The following is a 23,809-nucleotide window of genomic DNA, read 5'->3' as shown; positions in this document are numbered from 1 at the left end:
TGTGGGTTGCCAGGGTCCGTGGTGAACGGGAAGTATGCCCGGTGAAATATCCTCATTTGAGTTTCCCGCCAAAGTTCACTAGTGGTCAGACGAAGGGTGGTGGCAAGACCCGACTTCAGCCTTGGCAGCAGGTCTGGATGGGGGAAGAACTTGCCCCAGTTTGCAACATAAGAGGCAGCCAAAGGGGGGGTGGATTTCAGTAGAAGTGGCTTGTACATGTTTGATATGTTGTTCATACCCTTAGCATAAAACGAGTCCAGGATAGAGGGAGTGAATCTCCGTGTTTTGTCTCTGCATGAATCACAAAGAAAGTGAGCACACTGACTATAGCTGAAAAAATGGGTCGGTGGGAGAGAGTAGGCATTAGATATAGACGAGAACGTGCGCAGGGCACCCGTAGCAACATCACATAAGTCCGCAAACTTGGTCAGACCCCGTTGTTCCCAGAGCACGAAATGGTTGGAGTCCAGTCCTGGTTGGAACATTGGAGTGCCCCTTATCGGGAGGTGAGTAGAAATGTAGGGAGGGAGACGGAGCAGCTTTCGGATTTCCCTCCATGCTATTGCAGTATCCCTGAGTAGGACATTGTGTTGAAAGGCCGGTGGGACAGACTTCCAATGGCAGTGTAGAAGGCCCGGTAGCGAAAAAGGTGTCACCATTGAGGTCTCCAGCACATAAGAAGAATAGCGTTGAGATTGCGTGGTCCAATCAATACATATACGTAGTAAACAGGTTAAATTATACAATCTGATGTTGGGAAGGCTTATGCCCCCCTCTCTCCTGGGGAGGTACAGCTTTTGCAAGGAGATTCTGGATCGTTTACCCCTCCAGAGGAATTTGGAAATAGAGGTGTTCAGCAGTTGCACATCAGCATGCTTCAACAGGAGGGGCAGGGTCTGCATTGGATACAATAACTTAGCGAAGCTGACCATTTTGACGAGATGGCACCTCCCAAGGAGAGAGAGAGGCAGGTTCATCCAAGTGCCAAGTTCCTGTACTATCTTGGAGATCAGCGGGGGATAGTTGAGGGAATATAGAGATGAGGGGGATTTACCAATTTTTATACCTAGGTATGTGATGGAGGTTTTAGCTATTTGAAAGATGGAGGAAGAAAACCATTTACAGGAAGGGGAGTCCGAGAGGGATAGTATTTCACTCTTCTGAAAGTTAATTCGTAGACCTGAACATTTCTTAAAGTTCTCAAATGTGGATTGTATAAGGGGCATGTCTGAGGAGGGATCAGAAGTGAAGATAAGGACGTCCTCGGCGAATAACGCCGTGCGAAGTTCATGGGCGCCAATTTTAACTCCGTGTAGAGGTGCGTGGTCGGCCAGGTAGCGGGATAAGGGTTCCAGTGCTAGATTGAAAAGTAAAGGCGATAATGGGCACCCCTGTCGGGTTCCTTTATGCAGACGGAATTCCCCCGAGAGGAGGCCCGCCACCACCAATTTGGCCGAGGGAGCCTTGTACATAACATCTATGAAATGGGCAAAGGCTCCGGTGAATCCCATTTTGGCCAGGACCATCAACAACCAGGGAAAACCCACGTTGTCGAAGGCCTTCTCGGCGTCTAATGTGATGATGGCTAGATCCCCCCCGGGCGGAAACGCGCCTGTTCCAAGACCAAAAGAACTTTGCGAATGTTTAGCATGGCCGTCCTACCTTTAACAAAACCCGACTGTGCTGGGTGAATAAGGGAGGGCATAATATTTGCCAAGCGGTTGGCAATCAATTTGGATAGGATCTTCACATCCAGATTTAGGAGCGAAATCGGGCGGTAGGCCCCCGGGTCTAATGGATCCTTCCCCTTCTTCGCTAGAAGTTTTATCAGGGCTTGATTATCTGTCGGGAGGTAGTCACCTCCTTCCCATATGTGGGTATATACCTTGTGCAACGTGGGCAATAGTTCCTCCTGGAAGGACTTCCCCAGTAAACCCATCCGGGCCGGGGGCTTTGTTGGAGGCTAAATGACTAATGGTGGATTCCAGTTCATCTAAAGTTATTGGAGCGTTTAACTCCAAGCGTTGAGATTCAGTCAAATGGGGTAGGGAATTGTTGGAAAGGAAAGAGTGGGCCACCTGGGGGTCCATAGGGTCTTTAGCATACAGGGAGGAATAGAAATCCAGCATCACTTCGCTAATTTTTTCCGGGGATTTTAACGTCTGTCCTTGAGAATTACGGAGAGCAGTAATGTTGGTGGGGCTATAGGGGGGTCTACAGAGGCGGGACAGGAGCTTTCCGGCCTTATTTCCAAATTTGTGGAGGTGAGCTGCATAGTGGTTGTATTTGATTAGTTCTATGGTGGTCGCCCAGGAGTCGAAAGCCCGCTTGGCTTCCTCCCATTCCCGTTTAGAGGATGGGGTGGGCTGAGCAAGAAGCAATCTCTGGGCCTCAGTCAATCGCTTGCTTGCTGACCGATATTTGCTCTGGGACTGTCTCTTATAGGAGCTCGCATAGGAGAGTATTTTCCCCCGAAGGAAAGCCTTACCGGCTTCCCAAAATAAATGTGGGTTGTCAGCGGAGGAAGCGTTATTCACGAAATATTCTTCCCAAGCCGTCGTGAGATATGAATGGAAGTCTTTGTTGTCGGCCAAAAATGCGGGGAACCTCCAGATGTTTGGGGGGGTGGGCGAGTCAGGCACGTCTAAGGAAACGGATATGGGGGCATGGTCTGAGATTGTGATCTCATGGATAAGGGGGTCAGTGAGAGTGCGGGCCATATCGTCAGTGCAGAAGAAGTAATCAATCCTGGTAAAAACATTGTGTGGAGGGGAAAAAAAGGTGAAATCTCTGTCTACCGGGTGGTGTAATCTCCATATATCAATAAGATGCATGGATTCAATGGCCGTATTTAGCAGAGAGCGGGCCGCGTCTTTTTGGGCAGGAGCATGTGGAGTTGAGGGGGATCGGTCATCAGAGGGGTGCATTAGGGCATTAAAATCCCCACCCACAAGATGAGGAAGATGCGGGAGTTGTAGTATGTGAGACGTGAGGTCGCTGTAGAAGGATTTAGGGGGGGAGTTAGGGGAATAGATATTAGTTACTAAAAATTCTCTGGAGTGAAGGCGGATATGTATGGAACACATCCTGCCGTGCTGGTCAGTGGACGTAGATAGAATTTGATAGGGAAGATTTTTACGAAGGAGTATTATGACCCCCGCCTTACGGCCTACTGCTGAGGAACCAAGGACCTCTCCCACCCAGAGCCTCCGCAAACGGTGGAAGTCTGCGGAGGAGAGGTGCGTCTCTTGAAGAAGGGCTATGTCAGTTTTCAGCCGACGAAGGTGACGGAGGATTTTCATACGTTTAAGAGGCGACCGAAGTCCCTTCACATTCCAGGAGGTTATTTGTATAGACATAGGTAATGAGGAGAGGGATACTGAGATGGGATATTATAGCATCGGGGAGTGGAGTGTCCGGTGTGGACGTGTGTGTCACCATAGGAGGAGTCATACGAGGAAAACACGTGTCTCATTGCGAAAGGGGGTAGGAAATCAGCATGGATAGATTGGCAACGATGAACGGGGGACATAGAAGGGAGTGAAAGGGTAACCAAAACAAACCAACAAAAATCCAACAACTTTTTTCCGCAAGGGGTCGCTGTCAGAGGGAGCTCACCGCCCTCAACGGCCCACCTAGGCATATACAGGATCGCCCCTGACAGCAGCCATGTCAAGAGGGGAATCTGCGCTGCCTGGGGAAAATTGCCTAAGCAGCGTATCAAGCGACCCCTGGAGGGAGAAGAAGCAAACCTGTAATGTAGGACCCACACATAGCTCATAGGTGGCCTAAGAGGTCAGATGTATGCTGAGTCTAACAGTGAACTATGCAATATAATACTACAATAAAAAAAATAAACCATCAGAGAGTACCTCACATGACTGACAGGCCAGGCTCACGGAGGGCTGTCAGGCATCAATTGTAGCCTGGGTGAAGCCACACGGGCTCAGTCCAACATCCTTGAGATAGAAAAAAAAAAGAAAAAAAGGTGTGGGGAGAAAAGGAATCACAATGCAGAGCGGGCAGCAATGTGGCATGGGTGTCAGTTCAGCGGTACTTGTTGCGGTGGGAAGGCCCGAATAGGCGCTGGCGTTTCGGAGATTCCTTTCGTGGGCTCCGTTGATCGAAGGACCTGGGGAAGGTCGATGGTCTGGAGGACGGGGCGGATTGGGGGGCATCAGGTTGTAAGGAGCGTACATAAGCTTCTGCCTCAGAGGGATCCTGAAAAGACAGCTGCTCACCCGTGTTGGATTTCAGGCGGAGTATAGCTGGGTAGGCTAAGGTGAATTTAACCTGTAGCTGGTATAACTGCGTGCAGATCTGCTGGAACGCTTTACGTTTTCTGGAGACATCTATGGAGTAGTCGGCAAAAAGCAGAATCTTCACCCCATCAATTTGAAGAGATTTGGACTGTCTGTATTTTTGCAGAATAAGGTTTTTGTCAGCATAGTTCAGAAACTTTGCGATGATGGGTCTAGGGGTTGTGCGTTCTGTAGATGGCGCTCCTATGCGGTGAGCCCTTTCTACCACACGTATACCGGGTATACCAAGGGCCTCTGGGACTCTGCGGGCACAAAAGTCACTGAGCCCCATAGCAGGGAGGGATTCAGGGACCCCCACAAACCGCAGGTTACTGCGCCTGGCACGGTTCTCCAGGTCCTCCAATTTCTGGGACAGGAAAGCATTGATTTTATCCTGCTGCTGCTCTTGAGCTTGTAGCTGGTACATGTCCTCCTCCAGGCTTGAGATTCTCTGCTCTGCCTCATTGAGCCTGGTAGCATGCTCATCCAGATCCCTCCGGATCATCAGCATCCCTGCCTGAAATGCCTTTTCCACTGTGGCTTGGATGGTGGGGGAGAGCAGGGATGCGACCGCCTGAGCGATCCGCTCTGTAAAGCTCTGGATGACAGACTGCGAGGCCTCTGCTGCGGCCTGTGGAGAAGATTCGGGCGGGTCAGGCGCTGGCTCCGGGGTCGGCCGCGGGACGGGTTTTTCCAGGAATCGATCCATGGTGATAGCGGGCAAGTACTGGGTCCCCGGGGAGCCGATGGATTTCAAGTCAGCAGGCGTATAGGCGGATTTATCGGCCGGGCGTGGGAGCTAGTGAGGAGAGCGACTAATCCATGCGGCGCCGGAACCGGAAGTGACAAGACCTTTTTAGGTACACCAGTGATGGAAGGAAAAAAATACAATAGGATCGCTAAAATGAAAACTGGACACAATAGCTATGCTGAGGGAGACCTGGATACAGCAAACCATTTCAACAATTCCTTCTTTTCAGTCTTTTCATAAATAAATTGCATTAACAATACCAATTTGGGGGATCATATTGGTTGTAGTAAAGATGGTTCATTTTCAGGATTTCTAAAGATGGAGTAGCGGAGAAACTGGCTCAGTTAAAGCCTAATAAAGCAATTGGCCCTGATGGTATTCATCCCAGAGTTTTTTCAAGGTATGGTTGTTGGACCATTAAAGCTGAATTCCAGGAATTCAGCAACTTTGCAAAAAGTGCAGGCACACTATGAGTTAAGTCCAATTAGATGCATGTCAGCTCCAGGACTTCTCTATTACTTACGATATATGTAATATGTTTATGGCACTCCCGGAGGACACACTCCAGCTGTGAGAAAAAAGAATCACACACAGCAACTTTGCCCATCCCTTCTGCTGCCCTCTCCAGGAGCCTTTGTATTTTATGAATGACTTTACATAATATACTGTAAAGGCTTCTATAAATATAAAACATGATGCACTAATAAACTAAAACCAATATAGAACATATTTCATTATCAAATATAGAAAGTCTCATCTACTATTGCAATAGTCCCCACTGTGAACAAGATTCACAACAAATAAGTGTATCAAAATAGTCTTAAGTTGTGTTCCCACACCAGAGAGAATCTCCACCACCAGATAGCCACAAATGCAGGCTTACCAAAGATCTATGACTCTCTTACTACAGAGAAGTCATAAATAGCATATGATGTCAATAATCAACCTAGGCCAAACGTCTGACTTCTTCCACCAGTTTTGGCTGTAGGCTAGGGATGTTAATGCCTAAACATATCCTCCATCCACCTCCACATCACCATATATGCTCGAAAAGAAATTAAAGAACGCATGCCCCACTTAGTGTAAATTCCAATATAATTAATTTAGTAAAACTCAAAATGCAGTTGCAGTTTAAAAATAGTACTGCATAGTGTACAAACAGTTCCATCTGGCACAAAGACTTCCGGTAATGTGATGATGTCACATTAGCTCCGGCCTAAATGTTTTGTCAAATGTGAGTTCTTCTAGGGCAAATGCCCCAAGTGAATGCACCTAGGGAAACAAATCCCTTGACATAATACAATATTGGGGGTGTAGTGTTAGCCAGCACTACAGAGGAGAAATACTTGGGAGGACTTATTTCAGATGATTGAAAAATGAGCAAATGTGGCTAGAAAATGGAAAATACAAATAGAATTCTTGGATGCATCAGTAGAGGGGTCACCAGCAGCAGAGCAGAGAAAAGAAGGTCCTGATCCCCCTTTAGAAACCTTTAGTTAGACTTCTGTTAGAATAGTGTCCAGTTCTCGGGACTTCACTCAAACAAAAATTGATAAAATAGAACAAGGCTACAGAGGGGCAACACAAATGGTGAAAGGTCTGAGGGATAAAATACATCAGAAGAGACTTTAGGAAATTAATATATACTCTCTGGAGGATAGAAGGGGATAATGACTGGCGACATGACTGAAATCTTTAAATACAAGGGGGGGAATAAGGCTCAAGAGGGCAATATTTTTAATTTGAAGTCAGGATTAGGAACATGGGGACATGACCTCAAAAATCTTGGAAAGTGTTATTTTAGCAAAATAGTAGTTGATGCTTTGAGCCGACTTTGAGCAGAGATAGTGAGTCAATCAACAGTAAGTCAATTAAAATATGCTTGGGACAAACTTAGATTTATACCCAGACATAAAACACAAAAAAAATAATACATTTTAAAAAAAATGGGGAAGAATTGATGACCCATTTGGTCTTTTTTTTCTCCTATCACTCTTCTATATTTCTATGAAGCATGAATCTGCTAAAGATATAGCAAAAATAATTGCTTTGTCCTAGATATATGATGAATGCCCAAGTCTTCTTTTATAATATTCAGTACAGGGTTACTTCATGAACTTTCAGACTTTGTAGCAAGCACCACTCGTTCTTCTCTGACCCTTTACCCTTTACTTCCATATTCTGCTGCTTTATGCCCTTAAAAATCCTATACAAATACCAACTTTCTTAATGGCTAAAGGCTAAACAAATGGCACACCCCATCACTTATGTGACAGAAAACAGGTCTGTCAAGTAGCAAGTCTGTTTAAATTGTGGTAAGCAGAAAAGTGTGTTATGTGTTCCCCCATAAAGTACTATTTCCACTTGTGTGTTGGAAAGTTAGTCAGTAAAGTTAGGAACAAGCAACTTAGTGTGTCTGCTACAAACTCTGAGTATTATTTAAAGTGCATGTAAATTTAGCTTTGGGTATAATGCTGGGTTGGAGCCCCTTTATTGATTCATGGTTTTATTTTTTGTCTTTGTCACTGCTTTGGAGATTTGTTTGTCTTGGATACCATTGTCACTGAGACAGAGAAATAATTGAGAGGAAGAACTACAACTGGGACACGTTTCTTCAAAAGCCTAATACACACTAGTAGCTTTTTTTACATTCAACCCAGCAGGGCTAAATGAAACAAATCTGACAGCTGAGGAGGAGTGGCTCTACTAACCATCCAATGTTAGTACAGCGATCTCCTCTGATGTGCTATTGTGTTTTGACAGCCCCCCCCCCCCAGCCAGAATCGAGAGCCGATTGGCAGACCTTTTTTTGTCGGACCAGCTGCAGTACACAGGGCCAAATGTTGGCCAGTTTCTATTAATCGGCTGATGCTACCCTACATTCATGTATTAGGCTTAAGATGAGAATTCCATTCACTTTAAAGAGATTTAATTTTATTTATTGTTGCATCTCCAGGAAAAGAAGTAAAGGGAAATGTCCCCAGCAGGGCAGCAAAAAAATAACTTGATATCATTTTTAACCATTCCCTACTAAAACCTACAAAAAAAAATAAAAAAAAAGCTATGGTAATACACTTTACCAGAATATACCGCATTTACTTTAAGCAGGTCATATAGAAGTAGAACAATCTAGCAGGGTGTGAAGAAAACAGTGTTACCTTTCTTTTTGTGTTATTGAATGTACTTTAATGCTGTATTTGACATTTTGAAAACAGTACTTTTTTCTACCAAAAACTTTATAGCAGTAACACTGTAAATAATCAGTTGCATTCCTGTTTAGAGTGTTTGTTAGGTTGTTTTTTTTCTCCATGTATTTTTTAATTGAGCTACTCTATATTTACATTTTGTGCTCCGATATCTATAATAATTCTAATTTTACAGTACAGAATATTTCCAATAATGTATAGCATTTTCACAGTAAATGTACAATAAATGTGTGCTTCCATTTTTGCCGCGGGATTCTTTTTCTTATATTAAAACAAACATGGGTAGATCCTCTTTCTTTTTTATCTATGGTTGTATTAACCTTTGAATTAAGTTGTAATATATAGCTGGGTATTTTTTTTGTCCGTGATAATCAGTGATATACAATATACACAATTGCTTCCAAAGTGACATTTCCAAATCATGAAAGTACCAGCTCTTCCCTAGGTTTGATGAGAGTGAAGACCTATCTTAAATTGGTCTCAGGAGGATTTGGCTTGCCCAGTGCATTATTGTATCCTCTTTATTATCTTCTGACCCCTTTGATCTCCTACCAAAAACAAATTTTTTAAGACCCACTTTGTCGCTTGTAGAGACCCTTGGTATCGGTTATGTGCTGCCACCCTTCCTTGCAGAGGAGTGTTTTATTTAGTAATTAACAGTGTATAGGGAAGAGGAGCTGTCATGTTGGTTCTTAAGCTGGAGGATGTGATGAAAGATGATATCAGCGATCCCATCCTTTTCACTTGTTTAGGATTGTCAGGATGAGAAATGTCAGCATTATGAAAGCACAGCTCTGCTCTTGATATGATAAAACCTTTCAAAACCCAGCTCCTACCTATCCTCGTTCTCCTTCTCCTTTCAGCTTCCCTCCCCCCTTTTTATTTTCCCTTTCTCTCTCCACCAGTTTTTTTTATTTATCTTGTTTTATTAGATGGCAGAAATATAATTCTTTTCTTTCTTCCCATTATAAGCCACCATTTTTGTTTTATTATATGTTTCACAACCCCTAATGCTCCACTGAAAATTACCTTGTTAAATGACAGTGTTTCAAAGCCATGAATCCTTTCCACCATCCCCTCTGAGGTTTGAAACAGTCAACAGACTGTAAAGAATAAATAATAAAAAAGTATTGATTATTTTGATGACTGTGAGATTCAATTAAGTATTAATTTTGCCCTCCAGTGGACCTATCAAGGTATTCAAACGGTAGGATTCGACTCAGCTAAATGCATGCTGAGTGCTCTAGCCTTAAATAGGGAGAAAATGTGTTTACCTACAGTATTTCAAGAGGAGTGCACTGATGCACAGAGTCCAATATTTAAGTGCTGTGCAAATTAAGCCTCGGTGACAGTGACATTGTTTGCAGCAATATGAGTATTGACTAAAGAAGTGCATTTGATGACAGCTTAAACTATTTGTATTGATTAACATTTTCATAGATTATCATGTGTCATATCAAATTCAGTTTTCAGACGTGAATACATTAAAAAACCCACAGGCACGCATCGACCAATGTGATGATGGGGCATTAGGAGCTTCCTAGCCCACCTCCTAGCACGCTGGTCACCTGTTCCCTGCATAAAAGTCATTTAGGCATGAACTTAGCAATAAATAGCTGCCAGATAACGCTACAGGGTCATCTGTACTATTGCCTCTATTTGGCATTGTTATTTTTAGTAGTGTTATTTTGCGCTGTTTTACATAGCTCTCAGTGCAGCATGATCACAGTATGACACTACACAGGGCATAAAAAAAAAAAACTAAAAGCTGTTTTGTGGAAGAGCCTGTGACCTCACAATGGCCTTTGACTGAAATGAGAAGAGCAGATCCGATCGCTAGGAAATACACTTATCATTTATTCCTTTTGGGGCCTTAATGCTACAGCAATAAGAACAACTGCATTTATTTTGTAAGTATTGTTTTTAAAATATATACTATTTTTTATATCTTTGGTCATTTTAATTTCATGCAAGTTAATGTTAATAAATGCTGCTCTTTTTTTCTCTTTTTTATTTGTAAATTAATTTATCATACAACTGCGCTGTGCACCTTTTTTTTTTGTAATAAAGTTTTTGTAGTTGCTCTGATGCCAGAGGAAAGTGTATTATTGGCAAAATGGGAGATCTTTTATTGTCCTGATATAAAAATGACTGGTATGATCTTGCACTTGAACTTTCAAAAATGTGAATATTTGTTTCCACTGGCTTTTTGTTTGTAGGTATGTTTGTTGATTTATTAATTGATGTATGATTGCCTAATTGACTACTGATTGATGAAGAAAATATTTATTTGTGCTGTTTAAAAGCTGGTGACTCAACAAAGAAAATGTGTTTCTCAGTTTTAGGATCTGTTCGCAGAATGTCTCTGCTTAAAATGCTTGTGTGTTGTTAAGGTGCAAACACAGTCATTCTAAACTCTGTGTGCTGCACAATACTCAGATGACCCTTTCAATGGGAAGCTGACCCTTTCAGTAGGCTGCTGTCCATTTCAATAGTCTGCACTGGTTTCAATACACTGCTGTCTCTTTCAGCATTAAGCAGGGCTCGGATAAAAGGAAATAAAGTTTAAAATTATTCTTATCTGTCATGAACCTCCTAGAGACATTTATTCTATTGTTAAACATATTTAAATATGGATTCGATGAGACTGAGCTCATTTGATATTTTTTAAGTCGATTTTGTTACACTGATGCTAATGCTCTGTTTGAAAATAATGACACTTATTATAATTTACAGTATATATTTATAATTTATAGTAATTAGAAAGTGTTTTGCATAATTTAGAGGCAGTGCATTTTAGGAGGGAAGAATAGAGTAAATAACAGGTAGGAGGCAGGTACTTGTATAATCTTTGATCATTACATACCAGTGCAATAAGTTGGGAGGGGGGGTAACTTATTATAGTCGAAGATGCCTTGTTGTCAGAGAGTAGAGTGAAGAATCAGCCTGGCATATCATGCATATACACAGATGATTGTAAGCATGCTTTCAAAGAAGTTTGCTCTCCCGAAAGCATTCTGAATCTTTCACATGATAGTTGAGCTTTAATAGGGTGGGGTGTAATGGAAAACTCATTGGATCTGTAATAGCTCTTCACTTGACTGCAGCCAGCAATAACAACAGGAGCAGCTGGGGAGATAAGAGAGACGGGAGTGTGTGTGTGTGTGTAAGGGAAAGACAGTGAGGGGGGAAGGTGTTGGGGAGAGTGTACCAACACCACAGCGTCCACTTTACTTCCTTATTTCCCTCACTCTTTATTTCCCCCCCATCACCAGGATCCAATGATAGCCGGAAAAGTCAGCAAGCCTCTGCTGCTGCTTCGGAGTGAGATGAATGCAGAGTCGAGAGGTGAGGACAAGGCAGCTACTTCAGACAGTGAGCTGAACGAGCCCCTGCTTGCTCCTGTGGAATCAAATGATGGTGAGGACACTCCCAGCAAGCTCTTCGGTAAGTCTGTCTAGGTATTTAATTTCACTTGTACCACGCTGTCCAAGACAGTGTCCCCTTCTTATTAATATGTATTGCTTTTCTGTATGTATTCAAAATTCTTGTCATATTAGGTTGTTATAAGGGCAGCCCAAGGTACCAAAAGCTTTGATACAGAAGATATATAGGAATTAGGAAAAATCAACCTTTTTTAACTCATAGCCAGCTGGAGCGGCCTACAGCATTTAAATGCCTGTTCCTCTGCTAATGAACAGATGAAATTTTGGTGGTTGTTAAAACAGTATTGATTTTGTTTTCTTGCATTTTGTTCTTCGCTGCAACTATTTTCTTCTTTGGAGCTTTGGCTTGTTACCGGTTTACTGTTTTGGTTTTCCAGTTGCTTTTGACGTTGTTTGCATCTGTGCATTGTGTATGGAATTAGTACACGAGGATAGCAGACAGCTAGTAATGCAGAACAAGACAGGCATAGGTGCAGTTGTAAGTGATAATAACAGAATAGAAATCACCCAGTGTAATGATTTTCTTGTAAATAAGCGTGTAATGTCGCTACCGCAGGCAGCATGGTAGGGCAGAGTGCTCTGTATTCTACTTTTTCAGAGGCATTTGTCATTCAAATGGATAGCCTAGTGGAAGTCCACTCTTGCACCTGTGATCTCCAATTACAAAGAGGAGCAAAGGCTAGGGTGAATGATATTGCTCACACAAGATATATCAAACCTCAAGGTCTCATTTTCGGGTTGAGATGAGGTAATCAGAAAGAATTTTCTGTTCATTTATTTCCACTCCAGATTGATTTTTTTTTTTAAGTAAAGAAACTGTTCTGGAATATATATATATATTTAAATACTGACTCTCAAGGTGAATAATTAAAATATACATAAACATTTTTTTGCAGTCTTAAAAACAGAACAAGAGGTACACATTTTCTGCCAAACTTTTCTATATTAGAGGTTTACAGACATTTTTCCTAAAAAAATATGTGTTTATGCAAAAATAATATCTATTGAGCCAAACACCTTTATTATTAAACGATTTATGCCTCTTTTTTAATTTGCAATACTGTATAAATTGTATTCGGTTTTTCATCTTTTTATGGTTACTTGTCTCATTTAGATAGACAGGACTGCATGCATTTCTTGTTTGTGTTTGTGTCTGGCAAACACATGCACCTGATCTTTGTAACATGGCTAAAATTGTGTTGCATGTTTTTGTTCACCACAATTTTTTTCTGCAAGCATATTGTATTTGTTTTACTGTGTTTTTGCATAGCTGATTACAAAAGTAATTTTTTTTTTTTATTTAAAATTATTATAAATTTTGCTGCTTGATGGATTTAAATTGTAAACCATGGTAACTTATTATAAACTGAATGGTAACTGTATTCATTTAACACTTAGGTGGTCCATGAAGTCACTTTCTCATGTTTCTTAATCTGTTTGTATTTGCGTCTTAATAACATGCTTGTAGATGAGAGGCATAAAGATATAAAGTTATATAGTTAGCCTCTTTTCTCTCCATACAAAGCAAACACAATTATCATTTTAACATTCCCTAATCCCTAACTGCTGCCTACTTTTTCAAGTGTGGTACATCTCCTGAAACTCTTACTACTTAATTCTTTTAAAGAACACTCAAAGCAAGCTTACAACTCCCAGTGGGAAAAGTGAATGGCTGGACTTCTTACAGAAATTAGTATTTAGTTCTGTTTTTTAATAACAGTCTCATCAGAAGCAAAATGTTATTTAGAGTATCCGAACCAATTTTATGGCTATGTTTTATTTCAAACGAAAGGCAAATTTTCAGTACGTACATCGCAAAATTAACTTTTTTCAGTGGAATGCTATGGCGTAATGTATAAATACTATTTTTCATTGTCTAACAAAAGAATCATTAATATAGGTACACCCTATATTGTTTTAAGTACACCCTATACTGTTTTTAAACAATAAAATACAGTACGCTGCAGTCACAGTGCAGTATTTGCACATTCAGATTTGTACATTTACTTACATACAATGATTTCTGTTGTGAAATTACCAACCTAGTTTTGAAAATAACATTAGGTGTAGAATGTAAATAGTGGAATACAATTACTTTCAGGCAGATTGAATAATCAGCATATTAGTTACAAAAATACTAGGTGGTCCTATGGCATCTTATAGCATGGAATCCTATAATGTATGAGACTGTGCGCAGCCATTTATTAAAGTCTCTTATGCAGCATTTGTCCTCAAACATAATTGCAGAAAAGAGTTTTAACCATGTATTATAAATGCAATTGTATTTTTTAAAGTTTTTTTTTTCTAGTGATTTGTAGATTAACTGTTTATATCGATAGTGCTTTAAAATCTATATGTAATGTTCTACCGTAGTGTTGGGTGCACAGAATCCTCACTATTTGTAATACTATCCCTATTATGGCTGACTGTCATCTATTCAATATCTATCTTCATTCCTCGTCCGGTGTGAAGCAATGGAACTTTCTCTACTCATCTACTTACCCTAAGCTGCTGTGGTGTGATTGGGAAGTCCTAGGTGGTGTAGGTAGCCTGCATGTCTAGACAAAGTCTTCTTAACAGCCATTGCTGTGTTCATGCTTCCAACTAAAACTTATTATAGAGAACCAAACTCTGAGACAGGCTGGTGAAACAAGGACATGAAGTTAAGTTAAACTCTGCAATACATAATCATTGTATTGATCCCCAAAATTGTTTAATGAAGACTTTTTGTAATGTTTTAATACCTTTTCATCAATTATGACATGTTTCATGTATTTTTTGAGAGATCTAGTTCATATTATTTTAAAAATATTTTTTTTTTATGTTGTCATAATAGCTTAAATATTTACTAAAAGAAAGTGGGAGTCTTATTTATAGTATATATTCATCTATATTTTGAATGAAGTATGTACAAAAAAAGGAAAGTTGTGTGCTGCCCATGTTAAATAATCAGTTTGTTTCTTTAATTTTGAATCTAACTGAGCAACACTGAGTGTTCTTTCTGAAATCTACAATAATCTGGCCTCTTGAAAGTTAAACCATTTACCATTCTGCAGTTATTGGGTGGCTGGTGTAGTCCCTGATGTTGCTAAGTATTTGTAACACATTTAGTGCATTAAATTGCCATATTTTATATGTGGTTATACTATGTCCTTAAAGGCGTGAGTCTTTTATAGTATGTTTAATACGGCATTTGCATTATGCACACAGGGAAATGCATGCAACAGTACAAAAGTACTGTTCAATGCAATATATGTATTGAATACCTAGAATATAAAATATGTAAAAATTGAATTTTACTGATAAATATGCATTGGGCAGGAATAGATATGTTTACTTTCATGGATAAATGTTATTTTTATATTTGAATAGTATTTAATTTGAAACAATGGTAGGTGGAACTTACATCTAATATACAAGCTATAGGACTTGCTATAGAGAGAATTTAGGGTCTCTACACATATGACTCATTATTGGTTTGCCTCCTGCAACTCGTATGCATTGCATCACACTGCATTTCAGTGGGGCTCCCAACACCATCACTACATTTGAAATGAGGAGTCATTGTCCCCTGTGAAAAATGAGTAGTGTTTTGTTTTTCCACAGTTGGGTGTGAGTAGCCCATATACACATCATAAGTGTCAATGACCTCTTGCTTAACATGCAGTTGAAATGCATGGAAAGGTCTAGGTATAAGAATCCTTAATTTTTTCTGGTAAACCTCATGGTGAGATAATTTCATTATTTCACAATCCCTGCATTTCGCTGCTTATACTTAGCTAGGTAGCCACTTTTTCGCCTGTATTATGTGTTGCTTACTACTATCTCCTTTGTTGCAGAATATTGCATTTTATGTTTTTACATTTATATTTAAAGCACATATAGTTTAGATACACTTCTTTAAAAATAACCCATAAAACTACCCATAAAAATGTTGCCTATAACCCCCATTAAAAGCTCTTACACCTCCTACACCAAGTTATGGCAAATTTGTAAAACTGTTACGCATCCTATTACTCTATGTGATTTACCACCACAAGCAAGACATGACAGTTGGCAGCTTGCTTCTATGACAGAAAGTTTTTGAAAATTATGTATTTTTGCAAATGGTGGCCCTTATAATGTGCATTTAATGCTCTTATGTTAACATTACAATTACACATACAGCAATGCCTGTGGTTTTTTTTATATATTGCAATTTACCATCCATCATGTAGCAATGTTTTGTTTTGCTGATATCATGAACAAGATTATATGCTTTGATACCTCATCATCCACAAAGACATACATCTTTTATCTGCTTATAAAAATGTGTACAAAATATTGTTTCAAGCAAGGTAATGTGCAGGTTGTGTTATGTATGATGTGTTAGCAGCAGCTATTTTGAGAAACTAATGGTACATTTCAACATAATAATACATAAACTGTACTTGAATGTAAAATCTGTGCACAGCATGAAGCCTGAACCTGCTGTGAAAACACATAGCTATAAAGTAAGCACTTGTTTTGGGTGTACATGTATGTAGGAATGTGCATGGATGACACAAGTTTTGTGACGAAAGCTAGGCCGTGGACATACATGTGTTTACTATGTTATTTTAAAGACACATGTACTGCTTGCCACAGTTTGTCACATTGCATTTTACATGTTTTGGCTTGTTTACCATTGTTTTCATCTGTAAATTATAGCAGCAATGATGAAAGAGCATATTAATACCACAAACAACACAGCCACAAGACAAGATATTACATTTTTCAAACAATTATATTTATTTTCAAATTCAGTAAATATCATTGAGTACTTAGCAAAGGTTGGTCATGTGTTAAGTCGTGAGCAGGACACATCCTGTTCAGCACTAAAGTACAAACATTGAGAGAAAGAAGAAACATTTCATGGTGCTTTTAGATCTACATTGGTGGCACTTTTGAGAAAGGACATTGATTTAGTGGGTTACTCCTTGAAGTATTAGGACAGATTTGTCTAATTTTAATAGACTGTGGTTAGAAAGAGTTTTTTTTCTCTATTTTGATACAGCCAGTGAGTGTTTTGATTTGACATGAAGTACCTTTTTTTAAAAATAATGAAATTACCTCTATGAACATAGGCATACGTCGTTTCAGTCTTTCACATGCAAATACGAATATTTTAAAGAAACACATCAGATATTGCTTAGCCATAGTTCATGTGTTTGAGCTAAAACAGTACAACAAAAGCACCTGCTACTACCAATTCCAAGTTCAAAGCAGACTCTATGGTTGAGGGAATTCCTCTGCCTATGGTCATCCCTTCTGTCTAGGGCACTAATCTTTTTACCAAAAAGTGTAAATGTGCATTGTGACTCGGTCACAATATGTAAAAATTAAGGTTTATTAAAGTGGTTCTCAAGGCAGTAGGTTTTTTTATCTTAATGCATTCTATGCATTAAGATAAAAAGCCTTCTGCATGCAGCAGCCCCCCTCAGCCCCCCTAATACTTACGTGAGCATATCTTAAACCAACGATGTTGCACGAGAGACTTGGCTGTATGGGACTCTCCCCCCTGATTGGCTGAGACAGCAGCAGGGTGCCATTGGCTCCCGCTGCTGTCAATCAAACACAATGAGCCAATGAGGATAGAGAGGGGGTGGGGCCTAGCCATGGCTATGTGTCTGATTGGACACACAGAGCTGCGGCTTGGCTCAGTTGCCCCCATAGCAAGAAGCTGCTTGCTGTGGGGGCACTCAGCAGGGGGAAGGGGCCAGGAGCACCGAAGACAGAAGAGTAGGATTCGGGCCTGCTTTGTGCAAAACCATTGCACAGAGCAGGTAAGTATAACATGTTTGTTATTTAAAAAAAATAAAAAACAAAACTTTAGTATCACTTTAAAGTGACCAGGTTAGTAACGTAAGGCACATAAAGCAGATCTTAAAACCCAACTTTCCATGTAAAAAAAACAATTGTTTATATAAAAACACAAATTAGGAGAACAAACAAATATATATTTTTTTTGCTCACCCAGACTTTAGGCCACATGTCTAGGTGACTGTGATAACCATCCATATTTCCATCACACACATTCCTGAAAAAGAAGGCTCTTTGGTACTGGATGCTGCAGCAACCACCAGCTGGAGACTGGATCTTACATAATACAGTGTAAATATTTGCCAGCACAACACAGATCTTCAAATTGAGTCCAAACGGCTTTAATGGAGTAAGATCTGTGGTATGCAAGCAAATATTTACACTAGATGAAGGTGATGTTGCAAGCCTTCTGGCAATATCTTGGAAAGCCTGAGGACCCCAAGTCTCTCAAGAAGACATTCCAGCGTGGTGCAGGAGCACCATTTTCAGGGATTCTCAGATTCAATCTTAAAAATACCAGAACCTAAGTGACTTAGGAGGCACTTGGTTTTTGTCAGTGTAAGTCCAGGGGAAAGGGGCTTAGTACCAGGAGGAGGTACAGCTTAATTTGAAATTTAGGATCCATGTACAGCCTGGAAATAGGTTCCATGGGACCCCCAAATGGGTACAGGGAATAATGTTTATGTCTAGGAAAAATACAGTAAACCAGCAAAGTTGTTAGAAACACTTGGGGCCAGATAGGGTCACTTTTAAAGAAGTTGTAAGGTCAGGAAGGTTTTTTTATCTTAATTCATTCTATGCATTAAGATAAAAAACATTCTGTGTGTTGCAGCCTACCCAGCATCCCTAATACTTACCTATGCCCTCTCTCTGTCCAGAGATGTCCACAAGTCCCTCGGCCGTTGTGAGACTCTCCCTCCTGACTGGCTGAGATACAGCCACGGCGACATTGGCTCTCATAGCTGTCAATCAAAGTCAGCGATCCAATCAGGAGAGAGAGGGGGTGGGGCCAAACAGCAGCTCCATGTCTGAATGGACACATGGAGTTGCAGCTCAGCTTGGGTGCCCCTATAGCAAGCTACTTGCTGTGGGGGAACTTGATGGGAGGGAAGGGCCAGGAGCAGGAACCAGGAACCCGAGAAGAGGAGGATCCGAACTGCTCTGTGCCAAACCAACTGCACAGAGGAGGTAAGTACAACATGTTTGTTATTAAAAAAGAAAAACAAGACTCTACAATTACTTTAGGATTTTAAAGTTTAGCTGAAGAAACATGAGAATATACAGAGGTATACAGAGACACTTTAATATATATATATATATATATATATATATATACTCTCTCTCACTCTCTCTCTCTCTCTCTATATATATATATATATATATATATATATATATATATATATATATATATATATTGTATAAAATATATCTTTTTTTTTCAATCTCTAGCCAAAAAGACATTTGCATGGCTACTGGAAGATATAGCTTCTTTCTTTTGTACATGTTTATCTTTTAAATTTGAACTGTGACTATCAAAGTAGATGCAGCAGTAAGCAGCTGCAACAGCGATTTATACAGAAAAATAGTAAATAAATTACCTTTAGTGAATGCATTCAGATGTAAAAATGCTTTGCTGGATGCTGGCTTCTGCTGACAACTAGTAATGCTGCAGTTTCTATGGAGGGATTCAGGGTATCCTGTATATCACACTTTAGTGACATGATCCTCTTTTTAGTGTGTGGTAGAGCAAGGGCTCTTATGGCTGTGCTGAACTTAGTCAAAGTCATAGGGAGCTTTTGCACACCTGCTAGCATGCAAGCACCATGCATTGTAATATTGGGGACACTGTGTCTTCTATTGCCTGAGTAGGTTTTGATAAGACATACATTTTTTATATGGGGCATCTGAAGAAGAGTACATTAGGCATTGGATTATTAAAAACAGCTCAGTTTTAAATACATTTTCTGCTAGTTAAAATCTTAAATCGTAAATAATAAGTTCTGTTATTTACAATTAAATAGCACAGGACAAATTGCATTTCAGATTTAGGACAGAATTAATTAAAGCTAAGGATTTAAAAAAACAGGTGAAATAAACCCATAAGAGCTCTTCTACCTGCCCAAAGATTTGCTTTTCTGTCCATCTGCTCTTTATTCTTACATAGTTCTGCCCGACAGCACAGTCTTGACTAAAAGGCTACTTGGTCTTTCCTACTGCAATTTCACTTTCACTTACAGTGAAATTAGTGAAATTTGCTGGAGAACAAAAAGTTCAACAGTTTTTTTTTTTTTTATTTAGTATGTTTTTATAGGGAAAGGGGTGTAATTATGGGACTTTTTCCTACTTGTAGTGTATGTACTGTATATGATTGTTATTTGTGTACTGTCTTTTTAAAAAAGAAATGTTTCGCTTCTATTTTTATTGTCTATGGTTTTCTGTAAAAAAACAGAAAATAATGATGTGCTGTTTTTGGCATAAGCACATGTTGAGGAAAGTTGCTAATAACTTTTCTAATCAGCTATTTAAAGCGGATTGCACCCTTAAAAACCATCAAAATACACCCCTTTTCACCTTTTCTATTGACTCCAATCCTTCTTCTAGCCAAAATGGCAACAATTTTCCTGAAATCTGATGATTGTTACTTAATTATAGTGGAAAAAAAAAACTCTCAATTTTGCCTATTCCTACTCAGAACAGTCTTTATTATTTTTAATCCAGTAACAATTGTAAGATGTTACTATTAGTAAAAAAAACATTGGAACTGGTTTATCTCTGATAATTGCAAATACTTATAACCAAGTGTACATCTAATTCTCAAATACCAGTTTGTTTCATTTGTTATGTTTTTTTAAAGACTGTAGAAAAAGAGCAAGCTGCTGCACAACATTTTGGTGATTAACCCCAGTAGCAATATTTCTAGTGCAGCTTTTAAACCCCATTTGTGGTGTTGTTAGCACACGAGATTAGGGGCATGCACCCACATCTCATGATCAGTGCCCCAGGCCCCCACTCTACAAACTGCACACTAATTGTATTCATGAATTTCCATCTGACATAATTGCAGGATTCCAGCCCTTGCAATTCTCCAGTCAGACCTATTTTCTTGGTGAGGGTTGGGCTCCTGTTCCTTAGTCTGCCTCAATGTGTTTTGACCTGCAAGAACAGGTGTAGTGAGAGGAATTACTGCCACTGCTAACATGTGGCTATGCCACTTTTGACCTGCCTGCCTGCTTGTCCACTGGCCCATCTATTGCCACCAACGCAAATACAATGTATGTGCTGTTTGTTTGTTGGAAGAAGACACATTGACCACCAATGTAGGTGTAGTGCTACTCCTGTAGGAGCTGCTGGTTAAAGCGGAGTTCCGGGCACAAAATTCAATTTCTAATAATTACTGCATTGTATTCCTTACTCTCCGCTGAGTCAGAATTGGATATTCCCATAGTTTTTTTTTTTTCACTTACCTGTTTACAGAGGTTTGTATACTCACCTTTCAAAGGACTTCCTCCCTCCTGTGCCTCGGCTCTCCTCGTCACTTCCTGCCGCAATGCGTCCTGGGAGCTCTTCCTCGGCCCTCCCATGATGCACTTTGCAGTCACATGGGCGGCCGACCACTGTTCTCATTTCTTGACTCACAGGCCTACGCCCACTGGAATCAGGAAGAAGGGAAGACATTTCCCCACAACGGACTCGGCAATCCACAACAAAGATGGCGCCGCACATCAGAAATTATATAAAGTAAGATTTTATTCTAGCAAACTCATTATTTCACCATTCTAACCAGGATTAGCGGATGTATCGATGTGTAAGGGTGATTGTTAGGGGGAGATTGAAAAAAAAAAAACGATTCTGTGCCCGGAACTCCGCTTTAAGATTAGTTTTCTGTTCTTTGCCTCGACCTTCATAAGAAATTCAGTCCCTCTGATACACTAGGTTAAGTGTACAAAGCATGCAAAACCACAGGAAATAACTGAAAGTAATATCTGGTAACCATTAATACTACCATGTTCAAGAAAACAGGCAGTGAACCAGTTGGAAAAGGCAAATATAATATATTTTAACCTGATGAGGTGAGTAAAGAGGCAAGCAAGAAAATGGATTAAAAATAGCAATACCACAATTAGGCATATAGTGTAACAGTGTATGTGAGTGATTAGCAAAAAGGACTAGGCATTAGATGACACCTGGCATCAAGAAAACAATAAACTATGGCAAGGGCACCTAAACTTCAGCAGAGGGCAGTGATACAGCTTGATTTACTGAATACAGGAGACCATACTGACAAACTGCATTAATGGTGACTATGCTAGGCCTACATGGACTAGATTGGTACTATCTATAAAAAAAAGGGGGTCAAAAAGGGACTTGCAGGATGGTTTTGCTGGATGGGCAGTCCTTTATGTTTTTCTTCTGCTGGCTATTGTGTGGGCCCTTTAGAAAATGGTGGTGCACCTTGGTGCAGTTTTAAATAATCAGCATGCAGTAAAGTTGCGGTATAGTAGTCGTATAAGGGCAGTGTAGATGCGGGTCAAATGCAGTGACAGTTTGGTATAATTGCAGTATAGACTTGATATGGGTGCAGTATAGGTTTGGTAGAAGTATGGTATAGGGATGGTAAAGATGCAGTATTGGTTGGATGTACTTGGTGCCCTGATGTTGCTGTGGATGCTCGCTGTAGGCAGGCCCCCCCCCCCTAGTCTCTTTCAAAAACCCTCTATTAATCACTGGTGCAAGATCTGTGATGATGTGGGCAGTGCTGCCTTGCTCTCGGGTGTGCTCACTCTCAGGCTCGCACCCCTGATGGCAGATGAATACTCAGGGCACACTGGAATCTGTAGTTCAGAAAGTCAGTTCCTGTACATGGCTGCCATTTTGGACTACAATTCCCAGGGTTCCAGGTGCCCTGCATTGAAGTCCATGAGGTTGCTTGGCTATAGCTCTCCCCCTACTGGATAGAAAAAAATGGTGCAGCGCAACATCAGTATCTCAGTAGAGAAAGTAAATTTATCGTTCGTAGTGAATTGTCACCTTATCCATGTTTCAGGATTTTAAAGGCCAAAAGTAACACCGCAAATGATTTAAAAATATTTATTAATATAGAAAGTTAAAAGTCACAGTAATACATATATGTCAAAGAAACATAGTACAAAAAGGAATATAAAATCATGTCATAATCACACCCTACGCGTGTCTACTGGAAACCAATGCCTCATCATCATATTTGTGTGATCATGACATGATTTTATATTCCTTTTTGTACTATGTTTCTTATACATATATGTATTACTTTGACTTTTAACTTTCTATATTAATAAATATGTTTATATTATTTGCGGTGTTACTTTTGGTTCTTCTTGATAAATAGTCCTTACCCTTGTTCTCTATATGCTATATTGTATATTACATAGTCCTGACTCCTACACTCTATATGCTACATACAGTAGTCATAACTTCTGCATGCTATGCACTGGGATTAATTTACTAAAGGCAAACACTTTCCAAGTGCTGTTGCATCTATATTCCCCTAAAGCTTAGTAAATGTGATGGGGCTACACTTTGTAAAAAATACCCAATCATGTGCAAGAAAAACAAATGCATTTTTGCTTGCGCATAATTGGATGACGGAAACCAGCATAGCTGCACAACATTCACTAAGCTCCAGGGAGAATGAGTACAAATGCACTAGCAAAGTGCAGAGTTTATTTGCCTTTATAAAATCAACCCCAATGTGTTGTATATCACAAAATGTAGAAGGTAAAGTGACCATACTGTCCTCGCTGCAATATTTTATGCACAATGTTGTGTGTTACATAATCCTAACCACTGCCCCTATATATTTTTTATTTTATTTTACATAGTTTTGACTGTTACACTTTATACACTATGTTTTACATTGTATAGTCCTGATCACTTACTGCTTATGCTGTTTTGTATGTTACATAGTCCTGACTGCTATTTTCTTTATGTTAGTCCTAACCACTGTACTCTGTACACTATGTTGTAAGTTATATAGTCCTGACTGCTGCATAGGCAATGTTTTAACTGACATAGTCTAGACCACTGCATTGTATATGCTACATTGTTCATTGTATAGTCCTGACCACTGCACTTTATACACTATGTTGTACATTACATTCTGCTTATTAGGGTGTTTATTGTCACAACAGTTACAGAATCAAAAACAGTTCCTAGCAATCTTTTAAAGTTCTTTGAGTGAGGATTAGACAAAGTGTTCATTAGCTGTTTTTTTCTATGTGCCAAAAA

At 39.8% G+C, this 23,809-nt stretch overlaps 1 protein-coding gene across 4 annotated transcripts in view; it reads left to right on the top strand.

Annotated features, from left to right (window-relative positions):
* Positions 1-23,809, top strand: part of POU6F2 (POU class 6 homeobox 2) — an 870,107-nt gene that overhangs the window by 295,881 nt on the left and 550,417 nt on the right. For 2 of the 4 annotated variants that reach the window (XM_082258643.1, XM_082258640.1), the window contains exons 1-2: positions 10,014-10,168; positions 11,534-11,705. In XM_082258643.1, coding sequence (XP_082114769.1) covers positions 11,540-11,705 — 166 coding nt within the window. In that variant the 5' untranslated portion in view covers positions 10,014-10,168; positions 11,534-11,539. Of the gene's footprint in view, positions 1-10,013; positions 10,169-11,353; positions 11,706-23,809 lie in introns of those variants that run through there. The other 2 variants (XM_082258642.1, XM_082258641.1) reach the window with 2 other exon arrangements.

The sequence above is a fragment of the Pelophylax lessonae genome (assembly GCF_965119305.1).
Source record: "Pelophylax lessonae genome assembly, chromosome: 5".
Taxonomy (NCBI): Eukaryota; Metazoa; Chordata; class Amphibia; order Anura; family Ranidae; genus Pelophylax; species Pelophylax lessonae.
This window is presented reverse-complemented; position numbering and strand designations above follow the sequence as displayed.